The 14289-nt window shown below is 39.4% G+C and overlaps 1 protein-coding gene across 1 annotated transcript; it reads left to right on the forward strand.

Annotated features, from left to right (window-relative positions):
• Positions 1-776: 776 nt before the first annotated feature.
• Positions 777-13568, forward strand: LOC144891802 (bone morphogenetic protein 8A-like). The gene is made up of 5 exons (XM_078776349.1): positions 777-1062; positions 3904-4043; positions 4975-5121; positions 5260-5458; positions 12976-13568. Exons 1-5 carry the CDS (start codon positions 777-779, stop codon positions 13566-13568), a joined length of 1365 nt encoding a protein of 454 aa, XP_078632475.1.
• The last annotated feature ends 721 nt before the right edge of the window (positions 13569-14289 follow it).

Consider the following 14289-nt stretch of genomic DNA (forward strand, 5'->3'; position numbering starts at 1 on the left):
TCCCCTTATTATGTACTTTGTGTGTCTGTTTTGATTTTTTGTGTGATAACTGTAAGCTCTTTCACGAGCCTCGATCCTGTATACCAAAAAAAAAAGAAAAAAAAAAGTTGATATGGAGATGAGCGTTTCGTGAAAGTTAGTAAAATGATGAGCTTTTTGTGAAAGTTATTCTGAGGATTATTGTTTTGTGAACGTTGGTCTGAGGATGAGGGTTTCGTGAAAGTTGTTCTAAAGATGAGCGTTTCGTGAAAGTTGGTCTTAAGATGAACGTTTCGTGAAAGTTGGTCTAAAGATGAACGTTTCGTGAAAGTTTGTCTAAAGATGAGCCTTTCCAGGGGAATAGCATTGAGAATACACAAACGACCCTCGTTCCAACAAATGGCCTTTTAAATGTTGATTTCACTTTTTAAACGACAGCGCATTCGTTCGGCAAATTGCGTTGAAATCCCCGGAGAATTTTTATTGCTGTTTGCTTTTGGCCAAAGGCGACCACGGGGGGCCATTAGCAGCTCGTTGAGCTGATCCATCGGCCGAGAGCCATTGTGGAAGGGTCTTGTTTGCCGAGCGCTCTCGGGGGTCGTGCGGTCATCGATAAAGCGGTGTGCACGGACACACGCAGCACGTTGGAAGTCGACGTGCTCTCGTTACACATTATCGTCCGTTTTACGCTTCAATTCGAGAATTAACAAGCAGCGGAAAGGTTACCATTGAAGGATCACTTGTGCTATAGGGAGAACGAAACGTTATATTATCGGGTGGCGACGGCCGCATCTTCCATGGAGTCTTACAGAGGGCTTGCCGCTTCTAGTCTGTGCCTATTGCTTTGCTTTCTGCCGCGCCATTTGTCCGGCCTGCCGTCCTCCTCCGAACATAAAGGAGTCGCGCTACGACAGCTCCTCGCGGTGCTTGGCCTGGCAGAGCATCCTCCCGTGGAAAGTCTTCCCGCGCAGCAACCCCCGCAGTACATGCTGGACCTTTACCACGCTGTGGCGGACGCAGGAGGTGTGACCCGCGCTCCGGGACTTCTCGAAGGAAACGTGGTCCGAAGCTTCCTCGAAAAGGGTAAGCTAAACCCTTGCAGTTGTGTGATGTTGCAGGTCACTCATTACCTCCGCCACCAAAGGTGGATGGAGGTTATGTTTTCACCCCTGTCTGTCTGTTTGTCTGTCCGTTTGTGAACAAGATATCTCAAAACATTGTGGACGGATTCCGACAAAATTTGGCGGACAGGTAGCAGGTGTGACAAGGATGAAATGATTAGATTTTGGTGAAGATCCGAATTCGGATCCGGCTACTAGAATTTTAAAAGTGATTCTTCACCATTGGGAGATAGGGCTAAAACCAACATATAGCAGGATATCTCAAAAAGTTATGGATGGATTTGGATGAAAGTTGTTGGACAGGTTGTGTGTGTGGCAAGGAAGAATCGATTCAATTTTGGTGAAGATCGGAATATGGATTCGGATATGAGAATTATTTAATTTTTAAAGTGATTCTTCACCATTGAGTGATATGGCCAAAATGATATATAGCAGGATATCTCAAAAGGTTGTGGACGGATTTGGACGAAACTTGGTGGAGAGGTTGTGTGTGTGAAAAGGACTAATCGTTTCGATTTTGGTGAAGATCTGAAAATGGATTCGACTACAAGAATTATTTAATATCTAATTTTCCCTTCATTTATATTATAATCATGTGTGACGGGGATTCTGTGATTGTGACCTCGTTGTTACAACTTCAAATCTCGATAGCATCTTCATCTCATTCATTAAAAAAACTTCCATTTATATCGTTAACGTTACCATCCCTATCCCATTCCAATAGTCGCCAATATTTAAAGAACAAAGACAGGTAGGATGGAAAGGAGCGAGGCGAGCGAAGCAACCTGGAGGTAGAGGGGAGAGGGTGAGATGATCTGGGAGGTGATTGCCCACCCCCACCCCCTTCCAGAGTAGGGTTTTTTTTTTTGTAATTTTAACCTTAAGTTTGTACATTCTAAGGCACGTTTGTACAAAATTAAAACAGAAAAATCATGTTTTCCTGATTAATTTACACCTGAAGGACGACAGAAAGTTTTTCGCAAAATGAAAATCTATCAAAAACGTCGATGAGACAAATTGTTATGTTAACCTGGCATTTTCGGTGTTATTGGCAATAAAATCGGTAAGGCGTTCAAGTGTACAAAAAGTGGTAGACTACCACCAAAAACGGTAGAGTTGACAAGCATGAATTCATAACCAAGTCTATTCACCTCGTAAGCGCTTCCACTTATGTCGTTCGCATTTTTATCCAATTCATAAACATTTCCATTTATGTGGTTAGCATTTTTATCCGATTTATAAACGATTCCACTTATGTCGTTGGCATTTTTATCGCATTCATAAACATTTGCACTTATGTCGTTGGCATTTTTATCCAATTCATAAACATTTGCCCTTATGTCGTTAGCATTTTTATCCAATTCATAAACATTTGCACTTATGTCGTTAGCATTTTTATCCAATTCATAAACATTGCACTGATGTCGTTAGCATTTTTATCGCATTCATAAACATTTGCACTTATGTCGTTAGCATTTTTGTCCAATTCATAAACATTTGCACTTATGTCGTTGGCATTTTTATCCAATTCATAAACATTTGCCCTTATGTCGTTAGCATTTTTATCCAATTCATAAACATTTGCACTTATGTCGTTGGCATTTTTATCCGATTTATAAACATTTCCACTTTTGTTGTTAGCTTTTTTATCCAATTCATAAACATTTCCACTTATGCGTTAGCATTTTTATCCAATTCATAAACATTTGCACTTATGTCGTTGGTATTTTTATCCAATTCATAAACATTTCCACTTTTGTTGTTAGCTTTTTTATCCAATTCATAAACATTTCCACTTATGCGTTAGCATTTTTATCCAATTCATAAACATTTCCACTTATGCGTTAGCTTTTTTAAAATCAAATTCATAAAACATTTCCACTTATGTCGTTAACATTTTTATCCAATTCATAAAGATTTGCACTTATACGTTGGCATTTTTATCCAATTCATAAACATTTCCACTTATGTCGTTAGCATTTTTATCCAAATCATAAACATTTCCACTTATGTCGTTAGCATTTTTATCCAAATCATAAACATTTCCACTCATGTCGTTAGCAGTTTTATCCAATTCATAAACATTTCCACTTATGTCATTAATATTTTTATACAATTCATAAACATTTCCACTTATGCTTTGGCATTTTTATCCAATTCATTAATATTTCCACTTATGTCGTTAGCATTTTTATCCAATTCATAAAACATTTCTACTTATGTCGTTAGCATTTTTATCCAATTCATAAACATGCGCACTTATGTCGTTAGCATTTTTATCCGGTTTATAAACATTTGCACTTATGTCGTTAGCATTTTTATCCGATTTATAAACATTTGCACTTTTGTCGTTAGCATTTTTATCCAATTCATAAACATTTGCACTTATGTCGTTAGCATTTTTATCCGATTTATAAACGAACCCACTTATGTCATTAGCATTTTTATCCAATTCATAAACATGTGCAGTTATGTCGTTAGCATTTTTATCGGATTTATAAACAAAGCCACTTATGTCATTAGCATTTTTATCCAATTCATAAACATTTGCACTTATGTCGTTAGCATTTTTATCGGATTTATAAACAAAGCCACTTATGTCATTAGCATTTTTATCCAATTCATAAACATTTCCACTTATGTCATTAGCATTTTTATTACATTCATAAGCGTTTCAATTCAACTCGTTATCATCTTTATCCTCAATTTGCATTGCATCGACTCTTGCACGTCACCAACTCACGATACATGCATTCCGCAATTACGAGAATGTCCAGTCTAACTAACTCTTCTGTCCCAGCAGGCAATTCTCCTCCGCGGTTCCAGTTCGACGTGAGCGCGGTCCCTCTCGCCGAGCGCATCATCACCGCGGAGTTCCATGTGTTCCGTGTGCACATCCCACCTGCCTCTCTTGCGCGAAAAGGCTACACGCACTTCGGCAAGGTAGCCACCAGCTCAAGGGGGGGGGGGGGGGTGTGAAGAAGGAATAATCAATAGCCACTTTATTAGATATGTAGATTCGAAAAACAAAGGTGGCATTAAAAAGAGGCAGCTACTTGAGTGGCATTATTTTAAAAAAGTGTTCACCTTCAAAAAAAAAAATTCAGGGAAACATATATATAACTATGTTCTAATAGCATTTGGGAGAGTCACTCACCTCTGGGAAGAATGAGTGATGCAGGTTGGAACTTACGAAGAACAGGACTAACATCTGTGCTGAGTTTTACTTTCTCCATGGTCGGGAGATTTGTGGGAGGGGATTGTAGTGAAACGTCACAAGGAGAAAACTTTTTGACTTTCTTCATTATAATATCTGTATAATTTTTTTTACAAACTTGATACTCAGGTATTTGACATTTAAATATATATATATTTTTTTTTATCAGCTTCGGTGGCATCACCTCTGAGTCTGAGATCGCTGGTTCGAACCCGGAGCGAGTCATACCAAAGACTATAAAAAATAGCTTGTGCTGCTTCCTTGCTTGCTGCTCAGCATTGAGAAGGATAAAGCACGGCCAAGCAACCATAGATTGGTAATAACAGGCTTTGTAGGGCCGAATGAACTCCTCCTGCATCAAAGTTCCTTGTAAAGAAATTCATGTTATTAAATTTATTATTGAAGATAGTGAAAAATGCAAGTAATCTTGGCATCTTATTGGACCATTGTAAGCACCTCAATCGTATAACTTCATAAATGCCGCTCGTGATGGTGATTCTGTCGTAGACGGAAAAAAATAACAAAAATTCATGGGATTCCTGAATGAATGATAAATTATTTGTTTTCATACATCAATACATCTAGCATAGAAATAGTCAAAAAAGAAATAATAATAAACCATTGCATGAAATTATTCTGATTTTCCTTTTTTTTCAGGTGAATGTTTATCAGGTGAAGGATATCATTGGAGGCAATGTTGGAACTGAACGCAAATCCAAAGCATTGACAAAAGCTCGCCTCATCTCCTCACGTCTTGTTTCTATATACAAAAGTGGATGGGAGGTGTTCAGTGTCACACAAGCTGTAAGAATGTGTCCTTCCATGTGTAAAGTCAATCTTGTCTTAGAGAGACTAATACCTGTTGCAATCATTTAATAACTTCCTTTATTGTGCATATGTGAAGAAGAATATTTATTTATCTCCATCTTTTGCACACCACAGGTACGAAGATGGATTGACAATTATGACAACAACCAAGGACTAATGGCCACCATTCAACTCGTGGGACCATCAGATACAACTGAGCTGGGATTATTGGATTTTGTGCCACCTGGCACTTTGTCATCTTCTCGCAGACCGATGCTCGTAGTTTTCACAGATGATGGTCGGCGTTCGCTGCTTCCACTTCCCTTGAAAAACGGTAAGAATCCTGCAAACCGCTATAATCGCGATAGTTATTGTGAAGTTCATGCACTTCTCATGTGTCCTATAAACACATGAAGACTACATACATGTATATATATATATATATATATATATATATATATATATATATATATATATATATATATATATATATATATATATATTGTTACGGTCCGCGGTTAAGGATGTTGTTTGCCGAGCGGAGGCGCCGCGGCCGAACAGTTTTTTTTCCCGACTCACCCGATTCACCCAGACGTTGGCCGTATCGCGCCACAGCTATTCAATCAGGGAAAAGACAAAGACGACGGATGTGAAGAAAAGGAATAAGAAGACGAAACAAAGGTTGAAAATACTACTAAATTTATTTACTATTTACAGGCTCAAAATAACCAAGGAGAAGGAAAGATAATAAAATAATATACAGAAGCTTTTAGAGACACAGGGAAAATACTAGCTTATACAGACTTAATTACCTACCCAGGACAGAACAAACAAAACAAACTCACGTACGCAAATGGGGAACTTGCAGGCAGGAATGGCTGGAGGTGGGTGGCTGGAGGAAGGCACGGAGCTGGCTGGAGTTTGATCCCGCACGGGACGTCGGGCTGGACCTCGACGGCCGCCGATGCCACCGATCCTGTCGTGTGCGCGGGGTAACGGGTCGGAGCTGCTTGGTGGAGCCAAGCCAACGCTGCTGGTGGGGGGTCTGGCGTGACGGGTTCTCTCTCCCTCTCTCACTAACTCCAGGACTCTTTCTTAGTCCAACTCTTCCTCACCACCGACAACTCAACGCAACCCCTCCACTCTACGCAACCACTGACCACCACTGACGACCAACCCAGCTCTGACCAAAAACCACACACTCAGCTCTTGTCGTAGCTCATATCGTAAAAGCTCTTCTCTCATCTGCTTTTCTGTTTTTGCGACTCTCTCCTGGTCACTCTTGCGCGCGCGCTTTTATCACGCCTCCGGCGATTAAGCCGCCGGCCTTCAGGACACGCCCATCGGTGTGCTCACCTTGGCCATGGTTGGTCGCGCGACCCTCTGGCTCCGCCCTTGATGACGACGGGCGGGCACGCCTTTCTTCCCCGACCCTGCCTCGTGGCCAATGGCGGCTTTGGAGGGGATGTAATTGCCAAATTGAGGCTTGGCCATTACGAACGGGGAAATGGAGGTTTTTGGGAATGGGAATGAAGGGAATCTATCTCTCACTTGGTACAATGGAGTGCCATGTCATGTTAATGGAAGACAAGGCCTTACTCTAAAACACATAATAAAGATATAAGCTACTGAACAAGGGCTTTATCGTGTCCTTCAATGTGGTGTTTCATGGAATTAACTACCGGGACGCCCTTTGTACCTTTACACAACTCTGGAGGCAGGAGGCGCAGAATAGACAATAATAATAATAAAGCACACAATAAAAAAAATACCATCCTCATATCCGCAACAATATGTATATATATATATATATATATATATATATATATATATATATATATATATATATCATTCTGTCCTTTATGTGTGTAGCTCTGCAAAGGTAGACAGATAGCTAAACAAGAACTTGAATAAAGAACTAGAACCAGATTTGAAATGTAGATTTCGTTACTGGAATGTTTTGATCCATTCATTCATCAATTCATAATTTGTGAAACTGAAAATACACAGACAGGACCTGCTATAACACAATACTCTGCATGTTATGCATCTTGTAAACTGCTATATAAAAGGCCACACATCTTGTATATATTGTAAACACAATAACTTCTCAGTAACGGAATAGCATTTATAGCACATTAGTGTAGCATGTGTTTTGTGTACAGATTAGGCCAGATAAAAAAAAGAGTTGGTGATCGTCCCCGCCCGACCCTACGAAACACACCCGACCCGAAACTTTTTATATTTTTTATTTTGAAAAAAAATCATTAAAAAACGATCTTTTCACAGTCAAATTTGGCGCCGTTCTGCACCGCATGCTGCGCAGTGCGTGCTGCGCGTGCATGCTGCGCAGGCATGCTGCGCAAAGCGTCGCAGGTGCCTCGGGCAACTTCACCCATTTTACGTTAGCCATTCATGGCGGCTATTGTGTGAGATTTTTCCCGCTGAAATCTATTGATTCGTGCTGCTATGGACACCATTCTCTACAGCTGTGGAAGTGTGTTCACGGAGATCAACAACAATGGTGATGACGATCCTGAACAGGATACCAGACTCGCTGATCTTTATGTTCGTGCCAATCTGAACTGTGCTTCCCCTATAGAACTAGCGTACTACTCTGCGGGCTATGAAATGCTCTGCATCCACTGTGGTACTGAGGAGAATTTGGTTGAAAAGGCAGGGCAATACCCTCAATGTAACATTTGTACTGCAAAGCCAGTACCAAAGCGTGGCAGAAATCTTGTTCAACATGCTCAATAGTTTCAAGGTGCCAAGGGCATGGTGTTTATCTGTTTTTCCGATGTCATGGTGGATATACATGTACAGGTGTCTTGCCATTTCACTACCAAGCTCAGCTAGAGCATTCAACATCATCCAAAATCACACAAACACTGTGTTTCATAGAGATTTGGGCAATGTCTGTAAATCTGTGAGATGAATGAAGAAATTAAATCATTTTGAGGAGAAAGGAGTCTTTATTTCATATTTTTCCATCTTAACAAAACTCAATGGAAAGTAGGAGAAAAAAAAACAAGAAAAAAAAAAACCTCCCTCCCTACCTACCCGAACTTTTGAGAAAAAAGGACGATCACCAACTCTTTTTTTTTATCTGGCCTTAGCTGCTTATATTATAGGCTATGAGCCAGACCCCCCAAATTGACCGGTCGGTACCATACAGATGGAGTAAGGCTCATTGTGATTTTTAGCAAGATATATGTCCCTAGATATGAAAAAAAAGTGATAGCAGTGTATAACTCTCGGCCATCTCTGTGTTATCACCCGAAATATTATTATACGCCCGCTTCGCTTCGCCAAAAAATGTGATATTTGCTAAAATTGGAATAAATATGTTTTTAAGGACCACAGAGTGCGGAGATCGAGATCGAGATCGTATTTGTTCGAGAGATCATGATAAACCTAGAGTGTGGAGCAAGTTTGCATGCATTGTGAAATATAATGTAGCTGATGTTACAAACCTACTTTAGGATACTAGCTAATACCAAAAATTACACTGAGATACCAAAAGTAGTAGACGAATAAACCTAAAATGTTCAAAAGCTATGTTTCGTTCCAAAACATCAAAATTAGGGGGTATGGTTGAACATATTTTGAACTTTGCCAAAATATGTGCCCCAAACAACCACCATATTACAAAGTAATGATATATTCCAATGCAGTGGTTCCTTGCGAAGATTTTGAGGGGTCAAATGTTACTCTGGGAGTTTTCATTTTTGAAATATTGACAAAAATGTACAATATGACTTCTGAACTCGAAGCGATTTCGACCACTTTTTCACTAAATTTAACATATTTTTTGTCATTATATCAATATTTTGATAAATAACCCCCACAAATGTTCTATATTTCTATTACTATATTAGTTGGCATCCAGTATGCAAATTATTGGCACTCTGTGGTCCTTAAAAACATATTTATTCCAATTTTAGCAAATATCACATTTTTTGGCAAAGCGAAGCGGGCGTATAATAATATTTCGGGTGATAACACAGAGATGGCCGAGAGTTATACACTGCTATCACTTTTTTTTCATATCTAGGGACATATATCTTGCTAAAAATCACAATGAGCCTTACTCCATCTGTATGGTACCGACCAACCCCCTTGGCTCATAGCCTATTACACGACTGCACAAAGGGGCTCCCGAATGGCTTAACCATCAACATTCTTATCGATGAAGTTCGTGGTTTAACATAAACAAACGCAACTTACAAACGAAGCTCTCCAGGGCACAAATGGGAGCACATGGAGAAAGATTGTGCTGTCTGATAGTTATCTTCAACTCTAAATGAAGGCAGCCTTTCAAAATGGAGAATCTGCACTATGACCCTTAGATCACATGACCTCTAGTAGCCAATAAGAAAACAGGACAATTATAATCAGCGTTATTCTCTAAATTGACCAACAGATGGCAGCCCGTCCCAGAAAGCAAGACATGACATATATATATATATATATATATATATATATATATATATATATATATATATATATATATATATATATATATTATATATATATATATATATATATATATATATGTATATGTATATATATATATACGTATATATATATATATGTATATATATATATATATATATATATATATATATATATATATATATATATATATATATATGTAAATATATATATATATATATATATATATATATATATGTAAATATATATATATATATATATATATATATATATATATATATACAGTGCATTCAGAAAGCATTCAGACCCCTTCACTTTTTTCACATTTTGTTATGTTGCAGCCTTATGCTGAAATCGTTTAAATTCTTTTTTTTCCCCCCTAAACAATCTACACTCAACACCCCATAATGACAAAGGGAAAACAGGATTTTAGAAAGTTTTGCAAATTTATTAAAAAGAAAAAACTGAAATATCACATTGCCGTAAGTATTCATACCCTTTGCTATGACACTTGAAATTTAGCTCAGGTGCCTCCCATTTCTCTTGATCATCTTTGAAATGTTTCTACACCTTGATTGGAGTGCACCTGTGGTAAATTCAATTGATTGGACATGATTTGGAAAGGCACACACCTCTATATATAAGGTCTCACAGCTGACAATGCATATCAGGGCAAAAACGAAGCCATGAGGTCGAAGGAACTGCCTGCAGAGCTCAGAGACAGGATTGTGTCGAGGCACAGACCTGGCGAAGCCTACAAAAAAATCTGATGCATTGAAAGTTCCCAAGAGCACAGGGGCCTCCATAATTCTTAAATGGAAGAAGTTTGGAACAACCAGGACTCTTCCTAGAGCTGGCCGCCCGACCAAACTGAGCAATCGGGGGAGAAGGGCCTTGGTAAGAGAGGTGAACAAGAACCCGATGGTCACTCTGGCTGAGCTCCAGAGATCCTGTGTGGAGATGGGAGAAACTTCCAGAAGGACAACCATCACTGCAACACTCCACCGATCTGGGCTTTATGGCAGAGTGGCCAGAAGGAAGCCAAACAGTTCAATCCTGGTTTCATCAGACCACAGAATCTTGTTTCGCACAGTCTGAGAGTCCTTTAGGTGCTTTTTTGCAAACTCCAAGCGGGCTTTCATGTGTCGTTCACTGAGGAGACACTTCCGTCTGGCCACTCTGCCATAACGCCCAGATGAATTTAAACTTAGTCAGAGGGAAAAAATGAATTTAAACGATTTCAGCATATAATAAGGCTGCAACATAACAAAATGTGAAAAAAGTGAAGGGGTCTGAATACTTTCTGAATGTACTGTATGTATATATATATATATATATATATATATATATATATATATATATATATATATATATATATATATTTATTCCACTTATGTCGAAATGAAAGGCTGAGGTCAGGGTCAGGGTAATAAGGCATCCAAGTCATCACTTCAACACCCTGTTCCTGGAGGAATATGCAGCAATATGCGGCGTAGTGACGTGTTAGAAATTCTTAAAGGCTGATGCATGCTTTCGGCTGGAGCGATGCGGACTTCACAAAACTGACTTCTCTCTTACACGCTCAATATTTTGTGCCGTTCTTACTGATTTGGGTGCTCCCGGCAGTTGCTCTTTTAAAGTTGAACCGGTCCTCTCAAACTTCTGAACCCATAACTTGATAGCACGAACAGACGGCACATTTCCATGACATTGAACATTGAAATGGAGTTTGAATTGACGTTGTGCAGCAGTTGCACCATCATTATTCTTGTAAAAAGTTTTGATAGCGAAAGCGCGTTCTTCACCCCACCAGTTCCACGTCACTCAAGTGTTTTGCCTAATTAGTAAAAATAATAAAAATGCATGTTATGTACTTCAATATCATGAATGACTTTATTTTGAAGTACAATTTTTTATTTCCTTCACACGAATTTCAAAAATGTCCATATTTCTGGCTCACCCTGTAAACTTCCGATTCAATGGGTTTTTATTTCTACAGCCTTTAAAACCTTTCATTTCAATTTAGCTATAAGTTTGAACACTGTAGAACACTGTAGTCCGTTTAGTAGTAGTTGGGCAAAATTTTCCCCTTTCTCGACCAATCAAATTTGCCGCACGTTCTGAGGGTGGAGTAACAGCGAGAATCAGACAAATGGCGGCGCTTAACAATACAACCACAGATAAATTTGTCCAAAAGATCTGTTTGTTTAGTGCATCCTTTTATCAAAGATCGTTCCAAAATTTCTCCAAAAAGAGTTGGCAGAAGGTGCATCTCTGGACTGTTCCATTTGATTCAAAATATTTCAGAGTAAATGAGCAGCCCAAATAAAATGACATATTTGCACCTCATCAAATTACTTGATCAAATGGGAATGCTATCACACCAACCCTGTTATTCATTTTTAAATGATTAAACGTCATGTAGTGATTTTCATTATTTGTACCACCGTATCTACATTCTTTATGTGATGTTGCTACCCGGTGACAGGTAATAAACATGTTGCGCTTCAGGCAGACCCACCCAGAGATACTTTAACAGCAGCAAATATTCCCACATTCTTGTTGGCTTGGCCAATGAACGTTTTTGGCTCGTCCGCCATGAAACAGTTGGTCAGGCCTACCCTTTGACTTCAGGTGGCAGGAACTTTGTAGTTTATTCAAGGTACAACTAATAACTCAAATAATCTTCACGAAAGACACTGTGGGATCTTTAACGGTCCCAGGAAATCACTGCTGGCAGACTGGTCATCTAGGTTAATGTCCTTCCGATAGACGGCATACACATAGATGCCTTGGACTGCATGCTGAACTTAATATCTGGATCGTCATTTGAACATGTGAATGTGTAGTACTCATTATCTCTGTGATTGCATTGTGTTTTTGTTTTTTTGTGGTACCTTGTATATACATTTACACCTGGTGTTGGCTTAACAGTTAGGGTGCCGGCTTGGGATCCTTGGATCCTGGGTTTGAATCCCAGTTGATCGCTGAATTAACACCAGCGGGGTTGACTCAGCCTGTCATACTTCTGAGGTAGGCAAATTGAGCACTAGTTCACTGGTAATTCCCTGTGTGTCGCAAGAGGCGACTAACAGGGTTGGCAGCAGGAAGGGCATCCGGCCATAAAACATTGCTTCAAAAAGGGGACCAAGGTGCCCGAAAAAGGCCAACCCCTACTCTGCGGGGGGAAATGGCCTCTAAAGGTGGTTTCTTGTATATGCATTTACCATAATATATTGAACAGGTGTTTGCTTTCTCTTGAGATGTGACTCAATAATGAAATTCAGATTTGACCATTGAGACTTTCAGACATGTCTTAACATCTGAGCTTTGAACGGTGCTTTTGGTGCATCAGTATTAATCAAGTTTTACCTTTCATCTTGTTTACCCCAGAGCTTCACTTGCGTGGAATCCCAAGCATTGTGCAACAGAAGATTCCAAACGAGCAAACTATGAACGCTCTGCTCCTGCAACCCAAAGCCAGTGACATTAAGGCCTCCATATCCTATCAGGCTCAACCATTTGAAGCTTTGCCTACTACTCTTCCTGCTCCAAAAAGCTTGAGACGTCTCCAAAAGCGTGCCATTTCCAAGGACTTGGTTGCGTCATCTGACACTTCCGTTGTTGTTCTGAAGCCTGACAACCCATTACCGAATGATGGCCCTTTGGCAGCTTGTTCTCGACGCCCGCTTTATGTAGATTTTGAGGAGGCTGGTTGGGCTGGATGGATAATCTCTCCTCGTGGATACCAGGCTTACCAATGTGCCGGTGCCTGCCCTTTCCCCTTGGGTGGATCAGCCCGGCCAACTAATCACGCATCTGTCCGTGCAGTGCTTCAGGCTTTGCGGCCTGGTCGTGCTGTATCACCTCCATGTTGCGTTCCTGATCGCTTGAACTCAATTAACCTGCTTTACTATGATAGTGAAGGCAATGTCGTTTTGCGACGATACAATGATATGGTGGCTGACAGCTGTGGTTGTCACTAAATTTAAACATGTCTCATTCCATTTAGATAACTTTGTCTTAGCAGTTTTATTTATTTATTTTAAAAATATTTTGTTATCTCAGATCTCTATAAAGCTTACTTTGAGTAGGCTTTCAGACTGTGGTAAAATAAGACGTCGTTTCTACTTCATATGAACTTGAAGGAACTCTTTCTTCAATAAGCATGTATGTTTTGAAGAACTAAGATTAGTCGTACTTACCTGTTTTATTTATGATAACAAATTATCTTGTTTAAGAAAAACATGAATGCTATATTCAGTGCCTAACAGCAAAACTAACCAATTGGAAACCCTGCAGCAAGAGAGATAGCTCTCAATGCTACAAAACCATGAGATGTTTTCGGGTACCAGATAATGCTCCTTACATGTTGAGAATCAATATTTCCTTTTATCAGCTTTGTGTGATTTCTGTCCATTGATTATATCAGGCTAAAAGCCATAGCTAACATAATAATTGTGTTTGAAGGCGAGTGTCGATCTGTGTCTGCAGACAACCCAAACAATATATTTTATCAGCAACTGGTTGATACGAGTATGCTTACCGATGTAGCAAATGATGTACAGATGTTGTTTCAAGCACTTCATCAGAGCAAGTAAGAGAAACAAAAAGGGCCTCTTTTCCTCTTACGAATGACTAAAATCGAAATGTCATCTACACCTCGTTTTCCACCATGGTAAAAACATTCTTATCAACCGCTCATAG

Source organism: Myxine glutinosa, chromosome 1 (genome assembly GCF_964187855.1).
Source record: "Myxine glutinosa chromosome 1, kmMyxGlut1.1, whole genome shotgun sequence".
NCBI classification, from domain to species: Eukaryota; Metazoa; Chordata; class Myxini; order Myxiniformes; family Myxinidae; genus Myxine; species Myxine glutinosa.

What these genes read in the sequence shown, in the direction of transcription:
- LOC144891802 (XM_078776349.1), top strand. Translation starts at nt 777, where the DNA reads ATGGAGTCTTACAGAGGGCTTGCCGCTTCTAGTCTGTGCCTATTGCTT. An exon ending in CCGAAGCTTCCTCGAAAAGG is followed by an intron (nt 1,063 to 3,903) that starts GTAAGCTAAACC and finishes CTGTCCCAGCAG; the next exon opens with GCAATTCTCCTCCGCGGTTC. An exon ending in TCCACTTCCCTTGAAAAACG is followed by an intron (nt 5,459 to 12,975) that starts GTAAGAATCCTG and finishes TGTTTACCCCAG; the next exon opens with AGCTTCACTTGCGTGGAATC.